General features: G+C 45.4%; 1 protein-coding gene across 1 annotated transcript in view; it reads right to left on the reverse strand.

The window, feature by feature from the left end:
- Positions 1 to 25,467, reverse strand: part of LOC141232795 (Na(+)/citrate cotransporter-like) — a 211,408-nt gene that overhangs the window by 68,010 nt on the left and 117,931 nt on the right. Inside the window, exon 6 of the mRNA XM_073667833.1 lies at positions 19,584 to 19,782. Within this exon, the coding sequence (XP_073523934.1) occupies positions 19,584 to 19,782 (199 nt within the window). The remainder of the gene's footprint in view (positions 1 to 19,583; positions 19,783 to 25,467) is intronic.

Below are 25,467 nucleotides of genomic sequence, written 5' to 3' on the forward strand. Positions count from 1 at the left end.
CGGGCTTTGGAGCCGGAATCAGGGGCTCGCACAGGGGCCTTGCTCTTTGGAGTTCCAGTTGGTAGTACTCCTGGGGCCATACAAAGGGCTGCCCATCCGGGCACGTGTGCTGGGCAAATAGGTCTTCACCCAGGTGTGGCGCTGTGGATGTTGAGGGCGCGGTGGTGGTAGCGGCGCCCGGGTTCGCCAGGCCTTGCGACCAGGCCTGGGGTACCCTGAACGTAAAGGGCACCGTGAAAACGGCGGCGCCCGGGGGTACTCGGCCCTGCGACCAGGCCGGTGGCTCCGCGGAGGTAGGGGGCGCTGTTGGAATTGCGGCGCCCGGAGGTACTAGACCTTGCGACCAGGCCGATGGTATTTCCTGTTTGGTCGCGCTCAGGGTCGAGGCGTGTGACGTCACAGGGGTCTCGGCCGCGGCTTCTACTTGAGGCCCAGTCCGGCACGGTGACGATGCAGCGACGGGCACGGCAGGGGGAATTTCGGGCTCTGCGACGGGGAGCTGGGACGGGCTTTGAAGCCGGAATCAGGGGCTCGCACAGGGGCCTTGCTCTTTGGAGTTCCAGTTGGTAGTACTCCTGGGGCCATACAAAGGGCTGCCCATCCGGGCACGTGTGCTGGGCAAATAGGTCTTCACCCAGGTGTGGCGCTGTGGATGTTGAGGGCGCGGTGGTGGTAGCGGCGCCCGGGTTCGCCAGGCCTTGCGACCAGGCCTGGGGTACCCTGAACGTAAAGGGCACCGTGAAAACGGCGGCGCCCGGGGGTACTCGGCCCTGCGACCAGGCCGGTGGCTCCGCGGAGGTAGGGGGCGCTGTTGGAATTGCGGCGCCCGGAGGTACTAGACCTTGCGACCAGGCCGATGGTATTTCCTGTTTGGTCGCGCTCAGGGTCGAGGCGTGTGACGTCACAGGGGTCTCGGCCGCGGCTTCTACTTGAGGCCCAGTCCGGCACGGTGACGATGCAGCGACGGGCACGGCAGGGGGAATTTCGGGCTCTGCGACGGGGAGCTGGGACGGGCTTTGAAGCCGGAATCAGGGGCTCGCACAGGGGCCTTGCTCTTTGGAGTTCCAGTTGGTAGTACTCCTGGGGCCATACAAAGGGCTGCCCATCCGGGCACGTGTGCTGGGCAAATAGGTCTTCACCCAGGTGTGGCGCTGTGGATGTTGAGGGCGCGGTGGTGGTAGCGGCGCCCGGGTTCGCCAGGCCTTGCGACCAGGCCTGGGGTACCCTGAACGTAAAGGGCACCGTGAAAACGGCGGCGCCCGGGGGTACTCGGCCCTGCGACCAGGCCGGTGGCTCCGCGGAGGTAGAGGGCGCTGTTAGAATTGCGGCGCCCGGAGGTACTAGACCTTGCGACCAGGCCGATGGTATTTCCTGTTTGGTCGCGCTCAGGGTTGAGGCGTGTGACGTCACAGGGGTCGCGGCCGCAGCTTCTACTTGAGGCCCAGTCCGGCACGGTGACGATGCAGCGACGGGCACGGCAGGGGGAATTTCGGGCTCTGCGACGGGGAGCTGGGACAGGAACACGGTTTCTCGGCTCGGGGTAAAGACGTCCCCTTTACCTGCCTCCGTCCGTTCAGCTCCCTTCTCGGCGCCGTCTCCGGCCTTCACTCCTCCTGCACCATCCTCAGAGGCGGTCTGTCTCCTCGTCTCGGGTGGCGTGCTCCGCTGACGGGTTCCGGTCTGCTGGGCCATCTCACGGCTCCACTCCGTCAGCGTGTCTTGCTGCACCTGGGCCATCCTCCGTGCGAGGCCCTCCAGCGCGGTCTGTGCACACTCCCGGTCTCGGGGGAGCTGTGCTAGGATCTCCACTAAGCCTAGTGGGGTTGTTGCTTGCAGCAGGCTCCTGACCACTGGGTCGGTGCTGCCTGTCTCTCCCTCCATCTCCGGGTACGCTTTCTCTGGACTCCTCTCCAGACTTCTTGTCTCCGGGTGCGCTCTCTCCAGACTCCTCCAGGCTGCACCCATCTTCGCTCCTTTGTTCCGTCTCCGCCCACATTGAGGGTGGTCCCGGGGCAACTTTGTGATTGTCAGTTCCAGGGGCAGTTCTCTCACGCTGATGGACACTTCCAGCATCACAGTCTCTGTTGGTGGGCGCGGTTTCCGCTTTTGGCGCCATTCTTCGACCTGGCCCACGATGGGAGGTGGCCTTTTGCCACCCTCTGGCACGCCCATAATGGCGTCCGCTCTTCCAAGGCGGGAAATCTTTGGAAATGGCGGGAATCGTCTCCCAGTGGCGGGAAACTCCATGGATGGCGGGAAAAAGCTGCAAATGGCGGACCACCGGCGGGAAACGACCTGTGATGGGGTCCGTTGGCGGGGACCCTCCGGAACCGGCGGGAGACTTCTTTTTGAGGTAACGGTGAACTTTTCTTCAGGCACGCAGTACCCGGTTGTTGCGGGCACGAGATCCTGCCGACTACGCCAAAGTTGACGCGCCCCCTGGGCCAGTGTTGTTTGGGGGATACCCGGAGCCGGATCAGATGGGGGTTGTAGTCTCCGAGTGGCGGTGATCCGGTCCGTGCCCAGGGTGTCAAGCTCAGTGTGTGGCAGTCCTACAGATGTTGCTGGATGTTCTTTAGTGTCGACTACGCCACCCGTTGATTTGCGGTCAATACAGCCGCCGCTGCAGCAGGGTCCGCTGAGGCTGGTGGTGTGTGTGCAGCTTCTGGTAGTATAACCCCCAACGGGAGGGGTATAGCCTCAGGGGGTCAGTTGTAGAGGGTGGTGGTTGTGGTGGTGCAGTGAGGATGGTAATGAGACTCAGAGTCGGGCTGTGCAGTTCAGGGTTTTTACTTACTGCTGTTGTGCTGGTCACTCCGGCCTTGAGTGACCGCCCGAGCCGTGCTGCGTCCACCAGGTCCTGGACTCGGCCAACCCCCAGGTAATTCTGGAGCGTGATCCTGAGCTCCCTTTCTGACGTTCCTTTTCTCTGGCCTTCCCCACCAGGGATCCACTTATGTCCGGCTCCCTCGGGCCTCTTGTTGGTAAAACCCTTGTCTCTGGGTTCCCTGACCCTATACTCGGTGTGCCTTCGCAGTGGATTTAGTGGGGGGTCGTGGCAGATCCTGCCCACAACCTCCGGTCTCTGGCTGAGGATTAGTGCCCTCCACCAGCTTGGGATCCGGTACCCTTGTGCCAACCCTTCACCCTTCTGGTTGTATTTGGGCTCTTGGGGTTCCCTCTTCTTCCCCTCTGGGTCCTTCTCTTCTCCTCTCTCTCTTCTTTCAGGACTGCTTGACCCTCTACAAAAGACTGACTGGTAGCTGTCTGCCTGTCTGACCCTGATCTAAGATGGTTCCCACCTTATATACTCCCTCTATGTGTGAGCTCAGGTGACCAGCACCCAATGAGCTCCTAGCATTACCCAGACTGCTCCCCCTATCTGCCCCTACACTACTGGGATGTTCCACCCCCCTCCCACTCCAGCCAGGGACAGACACTGTCGTACCTGCACATATACCTAGTGGGAGTACCATTGATCTGCCCCCCGGAAATGGGATGTATGTAGTGCATGCAGCCTACTGAGCTCAGTTCCACACTCCATCCTTACCCGGGAGTGGAATATCACACCTCTGGCTTGAGGTGCAATACTCCTGTAGCAGCCGAATCCTCAGGGTGCTACAGTGGCACAGTGGGTCCATGAACCACGTGCGTCACCATCAAGCATAACAGTCTCCATAACATAGTGACCCCAAAACTGCAGCATATGATACTCGGTGGCCCCCAACCTGTCTAATAGTTATAAGCATAGTACAAAATAAGGGTAGGAAAAAAATATATATTATTTCTACAGTTGGAAAACTAAAATGACCCATCATTTATGTTTTCCTGTGTAAAAGCTTTTTTGTGTGCAAAATTGTTTTTTGTGCTCTAAAAGATCTGTACAATAAACAGCTGAACAGTAGGTATCGCTGGTATAATGCTCTATAGGCTCATTGTAAACACCAGAGGAAATAATTTTGAATGCCGACCCTCAAGCTATACAGAAGACCTACAGATTGTATTGTGATTTTGATGTTTTTATCGTTCTATACTATCTAATAGGTTATTTGAAGTGATGAGCGAGCATGCTCGCTACTGCTCGGTGCTCGCCCAAGCATCTCACTGCTCAAGATGCTCGGCGCTCGCCGAGTATTTCGGGGGTTGCTCGGGGGAAGCTCGGGTCCCCTCCCTGCATGTTTGGCGCTCTTTAGAGCGCAAATCAACATGCAAGGATTGCCTGCCACTCATTGTAATGTCGTAGCCATGTTGGTTGTGGGCATTACATTGATTGGCTGGCCGCACAGCGTCATCAGGTCTATATCAGACCTGGCGCCGCTGTGCTCGTCACAGTCACTCCGGAATTAGGCAGAGTAAGGAGAGGTGCTGCTGCGTCAGGGAGAGCTTGTGTATTAGGTAGTGTAGGGAAAAAAAACGTACATTACGCATATCCATCTTAACAAACAGTCCTTTTGAGGACTAACTAATCCATCTGGAGAGATATCAGGCAGGCAGTGTATATAGGCAGGCAGGCAGGGTATATAGCAGACTGCAGTGCATATAGGACAAGAGGCTCCATTCCAATTCTGCCTTCTGCTGCTGTTAGATATTTCTATACAAAGGCCCAGGTCTCAGGAGCCAGGAATACTTTTTTTTGGATCTAAATCCTCATTATTTGCTTAAAAAGCAATCCAGAAAACACCGTTTTTCTGCGCCAGCGGATCACATATACGTTTTCAGAAAATACTGCCATTTTTGGCCTCCATTAAAAAAAAATTTCACTGTGTCAGCGAAGTTTTTGACATCGGTTTGCTGTTCAAACTACTTACCTACAGGCCAGGTATTTAAAACTCTGTTTTCTCCGTCACACGGATCACATATAAGTTCGCTCCAAACTTAGTCATTTGTAGTGAGTGTGGAAGATACTGTCCTCCATTTAAAATGGGCAAGGCACGTGGCAAGGGACGGGAAACTGGATGTGATGGTGATGGTGCATGCAGAGGCCGAGGACAAGGCCGTGGGCAAGCTGAAATTGTGCCACAACAAACACCCACATCTTCTCACCCGACCTTCCTGTCCCAATTCCTAGGGGACCGCAGCACACCACTATTGAACCCAGAGCAATATCAAAAGGTTGTTGGTTGGATAGCGGATAATGCTTCCAGTCACTTAGCCACCACCACCCTGTCTTCCACACTGTCAAGTCTCAGTAGCTGTGAGTCTGGACCGCATATTCCTCACCCTGATCCTCCTTCCTCCCACCATGCTGAGTGCCCGGAGACAACTGATCCCACACTTGGACACTCTGAAGAGCTTTTCACTTTTCCATTTATAGATTCGGGTCTCTCGCCCGGTCCACTTGAAGAGGGGCAAGAGGAGGTCACATGTAGCGATGCCCAAATATTTGAGCAGCCACGGTCACACGAAGGCAACGGTGGGAAAGTGTCACAAGAGGTGGACGATGATGAGACACAATTGCCAGAAAGTCAGGAGGAGGATCAAGGTGCGGAAGTGGAAGACGAGGTGGTGGATGATATAGTAACTGACCCAACCTGGCAGGAGGACATGTAGAGCGAGGACAGCAGCACACAAGTGGAGGGAGACAGAGCACCCCAACAGGCAGGAAGAAGCAGTGTGGTGGCCGCAGACAGAAGGCGGGCAACCGTTCCCCGTAACACCAACACGAAGGAAGTTGACAGTAAAACTGTTAGGTCTTCCCGAGTCTGGTTGTTTTATAAAGATATCGACGATAACCCCAAAAAGGCCATTTGCACCACCTGCCAGGCCAGCATCAGCAGAGGTGGGAAAACGACCAGCCTGATCGCCACCAGCATGATCAGACACATGGCAGCAAAGCACCCGACTATGTGGGCCGAACGCCAGGGTCCAGAAACAGAGTCTGCAGGTGGCACCATTGTTTCTTCTGCTGTTGTGCATGCAAGCCAATCCCCTGTCCATGGTGCATGAGAAGATGCCTCCTGCCCTGCACCTGTCATTGCACACTCTCAGGTAGCAGCATCAGGAAGCACGTCCATGTCTTTGTCCCAGCACAGCGTTCAGTTGTCCATACCCCAGTCCTTGGAACGCAAGCGCAAATATGCAGCCAACGCCCCACAGGCCACACTACTAAATTCTTACATTTCACGACTGCTTGCGCTCGAAATGTTGCCTTTTAGGCTAGTGGAGAAAGAAGCATTCCGCAACCTGATGGCGGCGGTCGTCCCTCGGTACTCGGTCCCCAGCCGCCACTATTTCTCCCGCATTACACAAGCACGTGTCCCAAAACATTAGCCGTGCCCTCAACAACGCAGTTACCGGGAAAGTAAACCTAACCACGAACACGTGGACAAGTACTTGTGGGCAGGGACGGTACATCTCGCTGACGGCACACTGGGTTAACATAGTGGAAGCCGAAACCCAGTCGGACCTTGGGATGGAACACGTCCTCCCGACGCCAAGGATTGCGGGCCCTAGGTCAATCAGGGTTGCCCCTACGGTCTACAGCTCCTGAACCACGTCCTACTCAGCCTCCTCCTCCTCTTCAGCCTCCATCTCCGAAATGACCACATCAGTCACAAGCTGGAAGACTGCCTCGGCCAAGCGGCAACAGGCTGTGCTGAAGCTAATATGGTTAGGTGACAAACCGCACAATGCTGAAGAGTTGTGGACAGCTCTGAAAGAGCAGGCAGATCTGTGGCTCACACTGCTGAACCTACAGCCAGGCATGGTCGTGTGTGACAATTGCCAGAACCTGGTGGCGGCTCTGAGGCGAGGCAAGCTCACAAACTTACCATGCCTGGCCCATGTGCTTAACCTCGTGGTTCAGCGGTTTCTCAAATCCTACCCAGAGCTGCCGGATCTGCTTGTTAAAGTACGCTGCCTGTGCGCCCATTTTAGAAAGTCAGCTACAGCTTCCTCCGCCCTTGCCGTGTTTCGGCAGCGTTTGCAGCTTCCGGCTCACAGACTGGTGTGTGATGACCCCTCGTGTTGGAACTCTACACTGCAGATGTTGGGAAGGATTTGTGAGCAGAAGAGGGCAGTTGTTGAGTACCAGCATCAACAAGGCCGTCGGTATTCATTACAGACTCCACACATAAGACCTCAGGAGTGGACATGGATGTCAGACATATGTACCATCCTCCAAAACTTTGAGGACTCCACCAAGATGGTGAGCGGCGATGACGCCATAATTAGTGTCACCATCCCGCTTCTCTGTCTTCTGAAACGCTCTCTGCTCACAATCAAAGAGGATGCATTGCAGGCGGAGCACGCTGAGATGGAGCAAGGAACCATACAGAGTGATTACACACTGCCCAGCCTCATCTCATCCCAACGTGGACTGGGTGACAATGAGGAAGAGGAGGAGGAGGAAGGACAGGAGCTAGTTTCATGCGCTATAGACGGTACTACCTGCACAGCTGTCATACCGTCTGTTCAGCGTGGATGGCCAGAGGACAGAATGGAGGAGGAGGAGGAGAGCATGGTCAGTCACTCTCTTGGTGAGGACACGGAAGTATTGCCTGTTAGTAGTCTGGCACGCATGGCTGAGTTTATGTTACGCTGCCTTTCCCATGACCCTCGCGTTCTCAAAATTTTTGGGTGACAGTCATTACTGGTTGGTGACACTTCTGGACCCACGCTACAAGGAGAACTTTGTATCTCTTATTTCTGAGGCGGACAGGTCTACAAAAATGGGGCTGTACCAGAAGGCCCTTGTTGCAGAACTATTAAAAAAATTCCCATCTGAAAATGCTGGCGGCAGAGAGCACACTTCGTTGGACAACCAAGGAGTACAGGCGAGAGAGACACAACTTCAATCCAGCAGAGTCAGGGGAACACTGTCAAAGTTCTGGGAGAGTTTTCTCAGCCCCTCCCATCGCACAGGCCCTGAGGCGCGGGGTACTCTCACAAGGAGTGCAAAGATTGGGAAGATGCTGAGGGAGTACCTTGCAGACCGTATCAAAGTCCTCTGTGATTCCTCTGTGCCTTATAATTACTGGGTATCCAAGCTGGATACGTTAAATGAACTGGCTCTCTATGCCTTGGAGGTACTGGCCTGCCCTACTGCCAGCATTTTATCAGAGCGGGTTTTTAGTGCAGATGGTGGAATTATTACTGATAAGCTCATCTGCCTGTCAACAAAAAATGTTGACAGGCTGACTCATAAAAATGAACAAGGGCTGGATTGGGCCAGACTTCTCAACACCACCGAATGATAGCAGCGTAACATAAACTCAAATCCAGTGTCTTTTCTTGGGAGGTGTATTCCCATGCACCTTTTCACACCTACACATGGGTTTGCTCTTGTCCTCCTCCTTCTTCTCATCCTCCACCACCATATCACCAGGGTGACCGTGGTCCGTGAGGCAACACCCACATAATTTTATTAAAGGGTGTTTATGATGCCCGTAAAAATTATTTTTATACAGTATGTTCATGTATACCCCCCAGGGGTAAATGTTTGTCAGCCCATACACTTAGTGCATGGGCAATTACAAGTATAGGAGGCCCGCTCCTTTCTAATGGGAATATTTTTTTATGAGGCCCTCCTCCACGTCTCTTCCAAGGGGCATTGGAGTGTCTCCAAATTTTTGTCAACCCTTGCATTCACTGCATAGGCCAACACTATGGGAGACCCACTTCCTAATAATGGGAACATTGTTTTGAGGAGGCCCTCTGACCTCCATGTCTCTTCCAAGGGGCATTGAAGTGCCTCCAAATTTTTGGCAGCCCTTGCATTCACTGCATAGGCCAACACTATGGGAGACTCTCTCCTTTCTAATGGGAATTTGTCGTTACTGTGGCCCTGCTCTATGTCTCTTTAAATTGTTAGTGTGGTTTTTCCTAAATTTGGTCAGCCATTGGACTCACTTCATACCCTATAAGTGTATAACAGACACTCTCCTTTCTGATGGGAATTTGTCGTTACTGTGGCCCTGCTCTATGTGTCTTTAATTTCTTAGTGGGGTTTTTCCTAAATTTAGTCAGCCGTTGAACTCAATGCATACCCCATAGCTGTATAGCAGACCATCTCCTTTCTAATGGGAACATGTCGTACTTGTTACTGTGGCCCTGCTCTATGTGTCTTTAAATTCTTAGTGGGGTTTTTCCTAAATTTGGTCAACTGTTGGACTCACTGCATACCCTATAACTGTATAGCAGACTCTCTTCTTTCTAATGGGAACATGTCGTACTCGTTACTGTGGCCCTGCTCTATGTGTCTTTAATTTCTTAGCGGGGTTTTTCCTAAATTTGGTCAGCCGTTGGACTCACTGCATACCCTATAACTGTATAGCAGAGCCTCTCCTTTCTAATGGGAATTTGTCGTTATTGTGGTCCTGCTCTATGTCTCTTTAAATTGATAATGGGGTTTTTCCTAAATCTGGTCAGCCGTTGGACTCACTGCATACCCTATAACTGTATAGCAGACGCTCTCCTTTCTAATGGGAATTTGTCATTACTGTGGCCCTGCTCTATGTGTCTTTAATTTCTTAGCGGGGTTTTTCCTAAATTTGGTCAGCCGTTGGACTCACTGCATACCCTATAACTGTATAGCAGACCCTCTCCTTTCTAATGGGAATTTGTCGATATTGTGGTCCTGCTCTATGTCTTTTTAAATTGAAAGTGGGGTTTTTCCTAAATTTGGTCAGCCGTTGGACTCACTGCATACCCTATAACTGTATAGCAGACCCTCTCCATTCTAATGGGAACATGTCGTACTTGTTACTGTGGCCCTGCTCTATGTGTCTTTAAATTCTTAGCGGGGTTTTTCCTAAATTTGGTCAGCCGTTGGACTCACTGCATACCCTATAACTGTATAGCAGACCCTCTCCTTTCAAATGGGAACATGTCGTACCTTGTTACTGTGGCCTTGCTCTATGTGTCTTTAAATTCTTAGTGGGGTTTTTCCTAAATTTGGTCAACTGTTGGACTCACTGCATACCCTATAACTGTATAGCAGACTCTCTTCTTTCTAATGGGAACATGTCGTACTCGTTACTGTGGCCCTGCTCTATGTGTCTTTAATTTCTTAGCGGGGTTTTTCCTAAATTTGGTCAGCCGTTGGACTCACTGCATACCCTATAACTGTATAGCAGACCCTCTCCTTTCTAATGGGAATTTGTCGTTATTGTGGTCCTGCTCTATGTCTCTTTAAATTGATAGTGGGGTTTTTCCTAAATCTGGTCAGCCGTTGGACTCACTGCATACCCTATAACTGTATAGCAGACGCTCTCCTTTCTAATGGGAATTTGTCATTACTGTGGCCCTGCTCTATGTGTCTTTAATTTCTTAGTTGGGTTTTTCCTAAATTTGGTCAGCCGTTGGACTCACTGCATACCCTATAACTGTATAGCAGACCCTCTCCTTTCTAATGGGAATTTGTCGTTATTGTGGTCCTGCTCTATGTCTCTTTAAATTGAAAGTGGGGTTTTTCCTAAATTTGGTCAGCCGTTGGACTCACTGCATACCCTATAACTGTATAGCAGACCCTCTCCTTTCAAATGGGAACATGTCGTACCTTGTTACTGTGGCCCTGCTCTATGTGTCTTTAATTTTTTAGTGGGGTTTTTCCTAAATTTGGTCAGCTGTTGGACTCACTGCATACCCTATAACTGTATAGCAGACTCTCTCCTTTCTAATGGTAATTTGTCATTACTGTGGCCCTGCTCTATGTCTCTTTAAATTGTTAGTGGGGTTTTTCCTAAATTTGGTAAGCCTTTGGACTCACTGCGTAACCTATAACTGTATAGCAGACAATCTCCTTTCTAATGGGAATTTGTCATTACTGTGGCCATGCTCTATGTGTCTTTAATTTCTTAGTGGGGTTTTTCCTTAATTTAGTCAGCCGTTGGACTCAATGCGTACCCTATAACTGTTTAGCAGACCCTCTCTTTTCTAATGGGAACATGTCATATTTGTTACTGTGGCCCTGCTGTATGTGTCCTTAAATTCTTAGCGGCGTTTTTCATAAATTTGGTCAGCCCTTGGACTCACTGCATGCCCTATAACTGTATAGCAGACCCTCTCCTTTCTAATGGGAATTTGTCGTTACTGTGGCCCTGCTTTATGTCTCTTTAAATTGTTAGTGGGGTTTTTCTAAATTTGGTAAGCCGTTGGACTCACTGCATACCCTATAACTGTATAGCAGACCCTCTCCTTTCCAAAGGGAATTCGTCGTTACTGTGGCCCTGCTCTATGTCTCTTTAAATTGTTAGTGGGGTTTTTCTAAATTTGGTAAGCCGTTGGACTCACTGCATACCCTATAACTGTATAGCAGACCCTCTCCTTTCTAATGGGAACGTGTCGTACTTGTTTGTGGCCATGCTCTATGTGTCTTTAAATTCTTAGCTGGGTTCTTCATAAATTTGGTGAACCGTTGGACTCACTGCATACCGTATAACTGTATAGCAGACCCTCTCCTTTCAAATGGGAACATGTCGTACTTGTTACTGTGGCCCTGCTCTATGTGTCTTTAATTTCTTAGTGGGGTTTTTCCTAAATTCGGTCAGCCGTTGGACTCACTGCATACCCTATAACTGTATAGCAGACCATCTCCTTTCTAATGGGAAAAAGTCGTACTTGTTACTGTGGCCCTGCTCTATGTGTCTTTAAATTCTTAGCGGGGTTTTTCATAAATTTGGTGAACCGTTGGACTCACTGCATACCGTATAACTGTATAGCAGACCCTCTCCTTTCAAATGGGAACATGTCGTACTTGTTACTGTGGCACTACTCTATGTGTCTTTAATTTCTTACTGGGGTTTTTCCTAAATTCGGTCAGCCGTTGGACTCAATGCATTCCCTATAACTGTATAGCAGACTCTCTTCTTTCTAATGGGAATTTGTCATTACTGTGGCCCTGCTCTATGTGTCTTTAATTTCTTAGTGGGGTTTTTCCTAAATTTGGTCAGCTGTTGGACTCCCTGCGTACCCTATAACTGTATAGCAGACCCCCTCCTTTCTAATGGGAACATGTCGTACTTGTTACTGTGGCCCTGCTCTATGTGTCTTTAAACTCTTAGCGGGGTTTTTCATAAATTTGGTCAGCCGTTGGACTCACAGCATACCCTATAACTGTATAGCAGACCCTCTCCATTCTAATGGGAACATGTCGTACTTGTTACTGTGGCCCTGCTCTATTTGTCTTTAAATTCTTAGTGAGGTTTTTCCTAAATTTGGTCAGCCGTTGGACTCACTGCATACCCTATAACTGTATAGCAGACTCTCTCCTTTCTAATTAGAACATGTCGTACTTGTTACTGTGTCCCCGCTCTATGTGTCTTTAATTTCTTAGTGGGGTTTTTCCTAAATTTGGTCAGCCGTTTGCCTCACTGCATACCCTATAACTGTATAGCAAACTCTTTCCTTTCTAATGAGAATTTGTCGTTACTGTGGCCCTGCTCTATGTGTCCTTAAATTCTTAGCGGGGTTTTTCATAAATTTGGTCAACCGTTGGACTCACTGCATACCCCATAACTGTATAGCAGACTCTCTCATTTCTAATGGGAATTTGTCGTTACTGTGGCCCTGCTCTATGTGTCTTTAATTTCTTAGTGGGTTTTTTCCTAAATTTGGTCAGCCGTTGGACTCACTGCATACCCTATAACTGTATAGCAGACCCTCTCCTTTCAAATGGGAACATGTCGTACTTGTTACTGTGGCACTGTCCTATGTGTCTTTAATTTCTTAGTGGGGTTTTTCCTAAATTCGGTCAGCCGGTGGACTCACTGCATACCCTATAACTGTATAGCAGACTCTCTCCTTTCTAATGGGAATTTGTCATTACTGTGGCCCTGCTCTATGTGTCTTTAATTTCTTGGTGGGGTTTTTCCTAAATTTGGTCAGCCGGTGGACTCACTGCATACCCTATAACTGTATAGCAGACCCTCTCATTTCTAATGGGAACATGTCGTACTTGTTACTGTGGCCCTGCTCTATGTGTCTTTAATTTCTTAGTGGGGTTTTTCCTAAATTTGATCAGCCGTTGGACTCACTGCATACCCTATAACTGTGTAGCAGACCCTCTCCTTTCTAATGGGAACATGTCGTACTTGTTACTGTGGCCCTGCTCTATGTGTCTTTAAATTCTTAGTGGGGTTTTTCCTAAATTTGGTCAGCCGTTGGACTCACTGCATACCTTATAACTGTATAGCAGAGTCTCCTCTTTCTAATGGGAACATGTCATACTCATTACTGTGGCCCTGCTCTATGTGTCTTTAAATTCTTTGTGGGGTTTTTCCTAAATTTGGTCAGCCGTTGGACTCACTGCATACCCTATATCTGTATAGCAGACTCCTTTCTAATGGGAACATGTCGTACTCGTCACTGTGGCCCTGCTGTATGTGTGTTTCAGAGTCCCTCCATCATCAATGAGTCAGGATGTGTCTGATGATGTGTCACACACCACATTGCCAGATAAGGTTATAAGCTGTTAAAATGACATTTTCCGGTGAATGCATTTGCCTTAAAAAATAAGATAAAAAAAACCCAGTAGGATCTTTCTTTAGTATAAAAACAGAGTCGCCAATGTAACCTCAATGCAATCACATTGTTCAGCTCCTGCAGCTCCTCCTCCATCTCCGAAATGACCGCATCAGTCACAAGTTGAAAGCACTGCAGCACTGCCTTGGCCAAGCGGCAACAAGCTGTGCTGAAGATAACATGCTTAAAGCTTAGGTGACAAACCGCCCAGCGCTGCAGAGTTGTTGAAAGCTGTAACACAGCAGCTTGGTCTGTGGCTCTCACCGCTGAACATACAGCAAGGCATGGTCATGTGTGACAATGGGCGGAACCTGGTGACGGAGAAATGACAGCCGGAGTAGATACGGTTTCCCCCTATGCCAGTCCTTTCACCGAGCTAAAGAATATGGCTGTGGTGAAATACAACTCCCACTGAGAAGCTGTTTCAGATTGAAAAACATTGTGCCCACCAGAGGATTTGATTCTGAGGGCTCACCTTTCTCCCCCGTTCAAGAGCCCCATAGCAGCTGCAAAGTTAGCGCTATCATGAACTCTCCTTATGTAGAAGCCAGGGCACACCAGAAGATTCTATGGTGGGACCGTCCAACCCTCCTGAAAAGCAGTCCTGGCTAAGAAAAGTGTGTGGGAAGGTTCCCGGACACTCTATGGCTGCTTTTTTACTGAGGTGGAGAATCATGCAAACATGGGGAGAACATACAAAGTCCTTGCAGATGTTGTCCTTGCTGGGATTTGAACCCAGGATCCCAGCGCTGCAAGACTTCAGTGCTAACCACTGATCCAATGTGCTGCCATTCACCCTCTAATATCTAACAGGCTGGAGAAACTTGCACCTACTGCCACTCTATCTTCAGCTCCTTTGCGAGAAACTAATGTATTTGGGCAGCCACTCAGTCTGCCAAATAAAATTCCTAAGAAGGAAATTGGGGATGGCTTCGCTACTGTTACTGGGGGCAGTCGTACCATGGCGTCGTATCATAATTTACTGGAAATGTTCCAGGCTGGCAGGAGGCAAGCAAATTCCCACAGAAAAGTACCAGCAGTAATGTTCAGGGACCCGCGCTTGTAGAAGGTGGAGACAATACCGGGAGAAATAGTGACGACTGGGGACCGAGTATGGACACGAGGCATGAGGCATGAGGTTGTGAAAAGCTTCTGCCTCCATGAGCCTAAAATGAACAAAAATCGCTGCACTGCTGGATAGAGGTGCCAGAGTAGGGTCCGAACCCATATACATATAAAAATAACCTCGGCACTCAGGATAATCTAATGAAAGTGAAAATTTATTAAAGTCCATTCGTTTACAAATCAAAACGTTTCGGTCAAAGTGACCTTCGTCAGTAAACTGCAGAACATAAACAAAACATAATAATGTGAGTTTCATAATGAACACAAAATGACTGAACAACCATCTCATAAATATGATAATCAAAACATAATTCACATGGTGCGTAGGGAGGAAGGAAAAAGGGAGAGGGAAAGGAATATAGAGGGTACGGTCCCCCATAATCAGGAGGATGAAATGACATCAAGCACTAATGGATAATAAATAGAGTACATACCAGAAAACCTGGTCCATATGTAAGTAAATTATTACTTATAGGAACACTCCCACACACCATGGCAGCAGTCACCAGCGGTGGATACCGCGTGCAAGCGTTCGCCATCCTGACTACACGCCAGAGGTAATGCAACTTCTCATCTACATCCTAGGACTCTGGTATCCTTCTAATCTAGGCATTCAAACCTAGTAGATCCTCCAACACTTAGCCTTATTGTTCCATTTTCTTAGGAGACTTCCACTGGGCCTATTCATAGCACAAGCCCAAGCAGTCCCAACAATAATTTACTTACACATGGACCAGGTTTTCTGGTATGTACTCTATTTATTATCCATTAGTGCTTGATGTCGTTTCATCCTCCTGATTATGGGGGACCGTACCCTCTATATTCCTTTCCCTCTCCCTTTTTCCTTCCTCCCTACCCACCATGTGAATTATGTTTTGATTATCATATTTATGAGATGGTTGTTCTGTCATTTTGTGTTCATTATGAAACTCACATTATTATATTTTGTTTATGTTCTGCAGTTTACTGACGAAGGTCACTTTGACCGAAACGTTTTGATTTGTAAACGAATGGACTTTAATAAATTTTCACTTTCATTAGATTATCCTGAGTGCCGAGGTTATTTTTATATCCATGAGCCTAAAAGGCCACATTTCAAGAAATGTGGCAGTTTAGTATTGCAGCCTGTGGGTGGGTGGCTGGCTGCATACTTGCGCTTGCATACCAAGTAACAGAAAACTAAGCAGATGGTGGCCTCTATCATCATCATGGCCTCACCTCGGCACTATGAACTCTCCTGAAGGAGAAGTCAGGGCCCACGGGAGGAGTCACACACCACATGGCCAGACAAGGTTGTAAAATGTTAAAATTACATTTCCTGGTGAATGCATTTGTCTTGCTTGAAAGCAATGCAAAAGTGCAAAAACGCATCAAAAACGCTACGTGTGAACATAACTCAAGGTGTGGAGGAGTATTTTTGTTTTTGGTTATTTATTTTGCCTTATATACAAGTCATTACCCTGGAAAGGATGTTCCTTAACATATTTCCCAGGAAAATCCATTTTGGTTTCGTTTTTGTATGTTTTATTGTGAGTCCGTAAAAGTGGCGTAATACTCTGACCACTTTGCTGACAGCAGTGATCTGGGAGTCAAAGATGCTTCCAGGGGTCTTCCCCATGCTGTTCCCATGTCATTTGAGCGCTGTTCCCATCAATTTGGGCAATTTTTAGGCCCTCTGCAGACCGCCGGGGGGAGCCTGAAAAATGCTCGAGTTTCCCATAGACTTACATTGGGCTCGTTGCTCGGGTCGAGCACCTGAGTATTCCAATGTGCTCGACCCGAGCATCGAGCACCCGAGCATTTTAGTGCTCGCTCATCACTAGTTATTTGTAAGCCAACCTATAAGTGATATACCCTACTGTACTCTTGGGGTCAATTTTATCCATTCCCAGTTTTATGGGACAATCTGACCCTGCTACTCCCCAAGAACAATTTTTTTGTTCTTTTTCTATTTTTGTCACCTAAAAACACAAATTTGTTCTGAAACAGCGAGGTGATGGACATTAAACTTTTCATAAGAATTCCAGGACATTATGTTTGTAGAAAGTTTTCCTATTAACTAATATTAAGTCTTATTTTACTTTAGATAATAAAATAAAGCTATTCCCATATGTTCTTCTTATTCAGGTGCGTCAGAGGTTTAAAGAAACATTTTTAGAACAATTGTACTGATTAGACAGTGTAGCCTCAATACTTTTGGGTGTTGGGACATCACCCAAAGTTAGCCCTCTGACAAGACAGTGATGGACAACCTTTCTTCTAAATTTTTAGTCAGGGATATGCACACAGTTAAATGGTTAAACTGCCCCCCTTGCAGTGCCTTAAACTGTATATGTGTATTCAGGACAGTAATACAGTAAATTACAATGGTCGAAGTGGTGCCCTGCCATGTATAAGAAGAGGTGGTTAAAGAGTCACTTATATTTCATAAATCAATAATGCATATTAAAATAAGAAACTTTGTAATATATATTATAAAAGAAATTAGTTTTTTTCTGCCAAGACTGATCTATCATTCTCAAAATTATCAATTTCCAGGTAAACTCTGAATTCAGTTAAGACAGATTATTGGATTAGTGCGATAGGAGATGGCAGCTGCTACTGATAAGATTATATATAGAGGAGAGGGGGGAGGATCAGGAAAAGAGAGGAGCTAGAGGCAGAACTCCTTCTTCCTCCTATCCCTCTGTCTACATAGAATGTTATCTGCACCAACTGCTATCTCCTATCTCAGTAATGGAATAATCGGTCTTCAGTGAATACAGATTTTACCTGTGAATTCAGAATTTTCAGAATGAAAGATCAGTCCAGGAGGAAAAAGAAGCAGAGCTCTGATAAGATATACACTGCTCCAAAAAATAAAGGGAACACTCAAATAACACAACCTAGATCTGAATGAATGAAATATTCTCATTGAATAATCTGTTCTGTACAAAGTTGAATGTGCTGACAACAAAATCACACAAAAATCATCAATGGAAATCAAATTTATTAACCAATGGAGGCCTGGATTTGGAGTCACCCCCAAAATTAAAGTGGAAAAACACACTACAGGCTTATCCAACTTTGATGTAATGTTCTTAAAACAAGTCAAAATGAGGCTCAGTGTTGTGTGTGGCCTCCACGTGCCTGTATGACCTTCCTACAATGCCTGGGCATGCTCCAGATGAGGTTGCGGATGGTCTCCTGTGGTATCTCCTCCCAAACCTGGACTAAAGCATCCACCAACTCCTGGACAGTCTGTGGTGCAACGTGATGTTGGAGGATGGAGCGAGACATGATGTCCCAGATGTGCTCAATCGAATTTAGGTCTGGGTAACGGGTGGGCCAGTCCATAGCTTCAATGGCTTCGTCTTGCAGGAACTGCTGATACACTCCAGCCACATGAGGTCTGGCATTGTCCTGCATTAGGAGGAACCCAGGGCCAACCGCACCAGCATATGGTCTCACAAGGGGTCTGAGGATCTCATCTCGGTACCTAATGACAGTCAGGCTACCTCTGTCGAGCACATGGAGGACTGTGCGGCCCTCCAAAGAAATGCCACCCCACACCATTACTGACCCACTGCCAAACCGATCATGCTGAAGGATGTTGCAGGCAGCAGATCGCTCTCCACGGCGTCCCCAGACTCTGTCACGTCTGTCACATGTGCTCAGTGTGAACCTGCTTTCATCTGTGAAGAGCACACGGCGCCAGTGGCGACTTTGCCAATCCTGGTGTTCTGTGGCAAATGCCAAGCGTTCTGCATGGTGTCGGGCTGTGAGCACAACCCCCATCTGTGGATGTCGAGCCTTAATACCACCCTCATGGAGTCGGTTTCTAACCGTTTGTGCAGACACATGCACATTTGTGGCCTGCTGGAGGTCATTTTGCAGGGCTCTGGCAGTGCTCCTCCTGTTCCTCCATGCACAAAGGCAGAGGTAGCGGTTCTGCTGCTGGGTTGTTGCCCTCTTACGGCCCCCTCCACATCTCCTGGTGTACTGACCTGTCTCCTGGTAGCGCCTCCAGCCTCTGGTCACTACGCTGACAGACACAGCAAACCTTCTTGCCACAGCTCGCACTGATGTGCCATCCTGGATGAGCAGCATTACCTGAGCAACTTCTGTGGGTTGTAGAGTCCGTCTCATGCTACCACGAGTGTGAAAGCACAACCAACATTCAAAAGTGACCAAAACATCACCCACAAAGCATTGGTACTGAGATGTGGTCTGGGGTCCCCACCTGCAGAACCACTCCTTTATTGAGGGTGACTTGATAATTGCCTTTCCATCTATTGTCTATTCCATTTGCACAACAGCATGTGAAATTGATTGTCAATCAGTGTTGCTTCCTAAGTGGACAGTTTGATTTCACAGAAGTTTGATTCACTTGAAGTTATATTCTGTTGTTTAAGTGTTCCCTTTATTTTTTTGAGCAGTGTATTATAAAGTTGCTCATTTTCATGTGTGCTATTGATTTATTGAAAAAATTTATAACGACGGTTATTCTTTATGCTTTACCTCTCCCTCCAAATGCTGACTTGTGTGATGCTCTCCGATGGAGCTGGTGCAGTATTACTAGAATAAGACTCTCTGCCTACATACAGTTTTCTTCTTGTGTTTTTTTTTCTGGTTTGTAAAAACCCTCTCATTACTATTTGTTTTTACAAGTATTTTTTGTAGCATTTTTTTAACACACGTGTTTTCTCATGGATTTTTTTTCTTCTAAAATGAAAATACCTAAAAAAAATCCACACCTAGTGTAAGTTGCATTTGGTCAGCGTTCCAAAAATGCAGGCCAAAAATAATAAATAAAGCAAAAATGTCATAAGGTACAATAGAAAAAAGTGTCATTTTCACAAATCTGGGAGGAAATTGCAAAGCATACTCATCACATGTGATCATATCCATAATTTTCTTTCAAGATTCTAATGTCGTTATGCCTTAATAGATACAAATGTGATATTCTCTTTCCCAGGAAGCTGATCTGACTAATGCATAGAACGGTAACTACTTACGAGCTCAGCTGTCCTTTCAACACAAGGTTTGGCCCTGTTCCTGTTAATGTGGCGGTCCCACCAATGCTGGCTGCGTAGCATACACTCAGCATCATGCCTTTATTTATTCTTTTCTTTTCCTTTCTTTCTTTAACCTCTAAGGAAATATCTTGCGTATGTCCATTGGCCACAACTGAAAAAGGCACGGTGCAGTCCTGAACTACAAGAAATAAAAAAAAAGATACGGATGGGTTATTTTGGAATATTTATTCTTTATTTTACTTGCTTATATAGCACCATTAATTTCCACAGTGTTTTACAGACATCATCATCACTGTCCCCATTGGGGCTCATAATTTAAATTTCCTATTAGTATGTGAGAGGGAACCAGAGAACCTGGAGAAAACCTACGCAGTCACTGGGAGAAAAACAAACTTGCAGATGTTGTCCTTGATAGGATATTGTTTTTGGTATTGGTTTTAGTAAATAAACCATTTCAGCAATATCCTAAATCTTCATTATTTTGTTAACCTCGACTTTTTCTTGCAACTTTTGAAAAAATATATCATATTTTCTACTGAACTATCAGAAAATTGGTGCAAAATGTTTATACGGGTTGTCCACAACCCTTTCTGAATACCTATGTTTCCTCCCAATAAAATAACACTTATACACCGTGGTGTCAGCACTGGTTTTCCCAGGGCTCACATGGCATTGTTATGTCATGTGATCCCTGTGGTCAATTAGTGGTGGCTTCACTCTACTCTCCTACGGATGTAATTGACATCTAGAGGAAATGAGAAAGCAGAAGTAGCTCTCACTTCCTCTGGATGTCTTGATTTGTCTGAAGGAGAGGAGAGTGAAACCAGTGTTGATTGGCCACAGGGATCATACATGAATGTGATATAACAATGTCATTTGAGCCCTGGGAGAGCCAGTGCCAACATCGCTGGAACAGTGCCAGCACCAAAGGTGAGTATAAGTGTTGTTATTTTACTGGAGAGAAAACATAAGGATTCAGAAGGGGCTGTCTGAATTGTGGACAGCCTCTTTAGTAACACAGCTCACAGGGGATCTGTAATATTAAACTTTAGTGAATCTATGTGGTGATAGGCTCTATATACACACAGCTCTGCAGTTTGCATTTTTACGCCCTCTGATGAAGCAGGGCGAAACACGCATTGAGGTGAAGGTATACAGGGCTTGCCTTACATTTACAAGAGCAGCTTTCTACAGCAATGTACTACTTCTACTTTTATAGTTACTATGATGATTAAACATTGTTTATATCCAATGATTCAATAATATTGATGTATTACTATGTATATGGGTTGAAACAGTTGGAGATTGGAAAACTTTCATTTGCCCCTTCTTTTTGACAGGCTGCATGTTCTACTGTATATGTTTTCAGCAGGCCTATTTTGTGTCCCTTTCTTTGAGGCACCTTGTGCTTTAAACATTATAGCTATTTGTATACTTAATTAAAAATATTTTTTTAAGGGATTCCTTTGCATTCACTTCTTTATGTCCTAGGCTATGCTTTTTATCTTTCCCTAGATCCCAGGTACTTTCAGCTGCATCACATCTAATGTAGTGTACTTAATTATATGCACCAAATGTCCATCTGGGGGTCTCTATTAAGGGGAGACAGGGCAAAAACTTAGGACAAGGATGAATTCTCATCGCCACACAATAAAAGAAGAAAAAATAGATCTACCTGTGGCCAAACATTTTTGTTTCTCTGATCACAACATCACAAACATGAAATTATTGGTATTAAAAGGTAACTTCAAATCTCAGAGAGACAGAAAAGTTTGGGAAAATAAACTGATGGTGACCTTTGACACCTTCAGAGCAGGAATGAATGTGTCGCATGGATTTATGTCATTCTACATCAACTAAGGAATGTGTTCCTCAGAACTTTGGGGTCATCATAACCCTGGACCTCAATCACTGGACAATAAAACTTTCACATATAACTGTCCTTTTCTATGAACTAATCCAATATTTATGGCCAGAACTGTTTATCTTTCTCCCACAGTAATAGCTCTGCTTTACATTACCTGTCTCATCTATTACATTATTTCTGTGTCCTATTGTATATAAATATGTGACTCTTCAGATTTTGTGTTATACTAGCTTGATGAAGAGACCTCAGTAGTCTCGAAAGCTTGCAACTTGTTACCATCTTTTCAGTTAGCCATTAAAAGGTATCAACCACTGAGGACTCTCAAATCTTAATATTTTTTTTATCTACTGGCTAACCCGGTACAAAAAATATGTTTTCCCTATATCTTTCTCTAGGCATTTGTTTTCAATATTGCTATTGAAATGCAATCCAGTACATGACTATATTCATACTGACATTTTTTGTTGATTTACATATATTGCATTTTTATGTAGTTTTTGGATTCAGGTTTCATTTTTAGCTCAAAACATAAATAAGCTTTTCTTTTACACTTTTTCTCCCACTAAGAAACATCCCAGCTTTTTGATAAATTGCAAATACATATTTGTGTCAGTTTTATAGCACATTTCTAAATTCACCTCGCTATTTCTACAGTCATTGACTTCTGTTGCGCTACCCATATAAGTGAGCACCATTTCCGTGAGTCAAAGTTCATCATTGGTCCAAAGGTTCAAAAGTCAAGAATTGAAGAAGTCTTTTAGATTACGTTTTAGGAGAGTCCTAATGTCAATGTTTAATTGGAAAAGTTAAATAAGTAATTTTAGACTACATATACCAAAAATCAGAATCATGTCTTGAGTCAATATTAACCCTTAAAAACATCAATTGATAACCAAAGAAAATATTTCCACTTTCTGAATGTTATAAATCTTGGGAACATCTGTAATTTCTGTGCAAGAAAAATAGAAAAAATATGTGTTTCAAAGGTCAGCAGATGTTCTAGTTTTGGTTAATCGGTGACTTTTTCAGTTTGTTTAACTGAGAATTCAGCCACTTTCACACGGTTCCTGGTGAGAATTGTACGCCAATGTTTTTAAGCCGAAACCAAGTGTGGAAACTACACAGAAAAATATGTAATAGAAAAATTTGCCACCCTTCCATGTTTATGATCCACGCCTGGTTTTGGCGTACAAAATACTGTAATATTCAATAAAACATTGCCTTACTACACTGCTTTCTCGACATCTAAATATATGACAATAATTGGGTCCATTGAAAAAGATATGTTGCTGTCAGCTCCTAGGGACACATTTTGTGCTTAGGCTTTTTTTTCTGAAACACTACAGCATTTAAAAAGTATGAGCTTGTCCCAGTTTTAAGCGTCCCATGATTCGGGTAACATGATCCACCTGATTTGGGAGATGAGAAATGCTGTAGGCTTCCTACACTCTTTAGTCATGTAGTGATAATCCTCTTGATTTTTGCTTTCTAACCTCTTGAGAATAAGTTTAGTTGAAACATAAAAAATGGAACCTATTTTTTTTAGTGGATACATACTATAGGGATTCACTCTTTCAGGCAAGCATTAGGTAGTGTTCACACAGGTAATGCGATTTGGTCCAAACTGGTGCAGTTTTATTGCTTTCCTAAAACTCCAAGGGATTCAAAACCAAAAACAGCATCTTCTGGGCACAAATGTATCCCAGCTAATGAACAGTTCATTTAGTTGGGCACATATGTCAGTGTGGGCTCACCCAAACAGATTACAGTCCTTTCTCCAGTAGCAAACTTCATACACAGAAGAGACACAACCCCCTCAGTCTCAGTATCCCCTACAGCCCTAGCTCCAGCAGCTTCCATTGCAAAACAGAAGTGTTTAACTCTGGGCACAGTTTACACTGAGCAGGCTGCAGCTTCCACCTGGTTGTCTGCAGCTCCTAGCTGACCCATACAGTCTTCATTTAGAGAGAGACCGTGGCATGTCTCTCCCCCAGCTATAGCTCTCATTTTGACTGGTCACTCACCAGCAGCACAGTCAATTCTGCTCAACATCCAGCAGACTGACACCTCTAGTGAACACAGGCCCTGGTTCTTAATTAATGTTAGCCAGGTGCATTTTATCAAGACCTGCAGTGCTATTATTTAACCCTAGCCAACCTGGCTTTGCTACAATATGTTGATGTATATTGTGTCTACTCACAGATGGACCTAAATTTTTATCAATATCGAGCATTATTAATCACTATACATACAAGTCTTTGTTGTTGTGTTCCATCTATCTAACAAGCATTTCCAAACAGTAGGCGATTGTATAGTGTATGTTTATCTTGTTACATTTATAACCATTTTAGTCAATTAGCTAATGAGATTTGTTCTCCTGCAGATGCAATGTTGCAAATAGGGAAACGAATATGCAAAAGGAAACTATTGTCTGGGCTAATACCATTGGGAAGAAGTTTTCCAACTTGATCAATGTGGAAAGGTAGATTTGTTTTGTTTTTTTGTGAAAATGCATTTGTACAAACAGAAAAATAATCTGAAAATATAAAGCCTTATGTTATCCACATGTATGTCTATAGCTCTAAGGTTGAAAGAACATTGACTTCATCCTATAACCTAACATGAAGATCCAGAGGAAGACAGAAACCCCAAGAGGCAGATGTTATTTTCCCCATTCCCCATATTAGGAGAAAAATTCCTTCCCACTGCAGAGCAATCAGACTATTTCCCTGGATAATTGTCCCATTTCGGAAATCTAGCACCCATAACCTATAATATTTTAACTTTCAAGAATGGCCTTCCTTTAACTTAATTAGTGAATCGACCTTTACAACATATAGTGGAAGAGAATTCTATAATCTCTCTTCTCGTACAGTAAAGAATCACCATCTGTGATGATTAAACCATCTTTCCTCTACATGTAGGCGTTGCCCTCCCCCCACCCCCTTTGTCATTGTTGCAGTATACAGGTGTGAAAAGAAAGATAATTAAAAAGAGTTCTGTTCTGTCGATTCATATTTTTGTACTTATAATTAGCTTACAAATAAGCAGTCACTTTTTCAAACAAATAACCCCAAGTTTGATAACCTGTCATTGTCATGCAGTCCACTTGTTCCTTTAATAGTCTTGGTTGCTTTTCTCTATTCACTGGAGCCCAAAATTATTCTAAGTGTGGATTAACAAGTGACTTATATAGAGGTAAAACTATGATCCTGTCATTAGCATCCATGCCTCTTTTTATGCATCTCATCATTTTATTTGCTGTGACAGCAGCTGCCTGGCACTTGTCACTAAAATTGAGTTTGTTGTCCACCAATGCACACAAGTAATTTTTCTGTGACAATTTTACCCAATCTTTTACTATTTAGTATATAATTATACATTTTCATTCCTTTTGCCCTTGTTTTCGGCCTTACATTTATCTATCTTAAACTTCAATTACCATTTCTCAGCCCAAGCCTCCACCTTCCCAAATCCCTCTGTGGTATTAAATTATCCTCCTCTATGTTAATTATCTTGCAGAACTTTGTATCATCTGCAAATGTTAAAATTCTTTTCTGTATGGCCAATACAGGGTCATCAATAAATATATTAAAAAGAAGAGGGCCCAATACTGACCCTTGGGATACACCACTATTAACAGTGACCTAATTAGAGTGTATTCCATTAATAAACCTCTGTTTCCTATCACTGAGCCAGTTGTCCAATTACACATATTTTCAACCAGGTGCATTGCTCTCATTTTAGATACCAACCTTTTATGTGACACTGTATCAAAAAATGTTAAAAGTCAAAATAGACAACATCCAATTAGGAGTGATTCCTAAAGGAAGGAAAATTTAAGGGAGGAATTGAAGCTTATCATAAGTGTTGGATGCTTTTTCAGCTTTTACTAAAAGAAAATAAACTGCATCAAAAACAGCTCTAAACATTTAGTAGAAAAGTGCAAGTGAGGTTCCTGGCTTATTGCCATTTACTGTAAATTGTCATTATGAT

The sequence above is a fragment of the Phyllobates terribilis genome, unplaced genomic scaffold (genome assembly GCF_046119375.1).
Source record: "Phyllobates terribilis strain yellow unplaced genomic scaffold, ASM4611937v1 Scaffold_2__4_contigs__length_985480577, whole genome shotgun sequence".
In the NCBI taxonomy this organism is placed as follows: Eukaryota; Metazoa; Chordata; class Amphibia; order Anura; family Dendrobatidae; genus Phyllobates; species Phyllobates terribilis.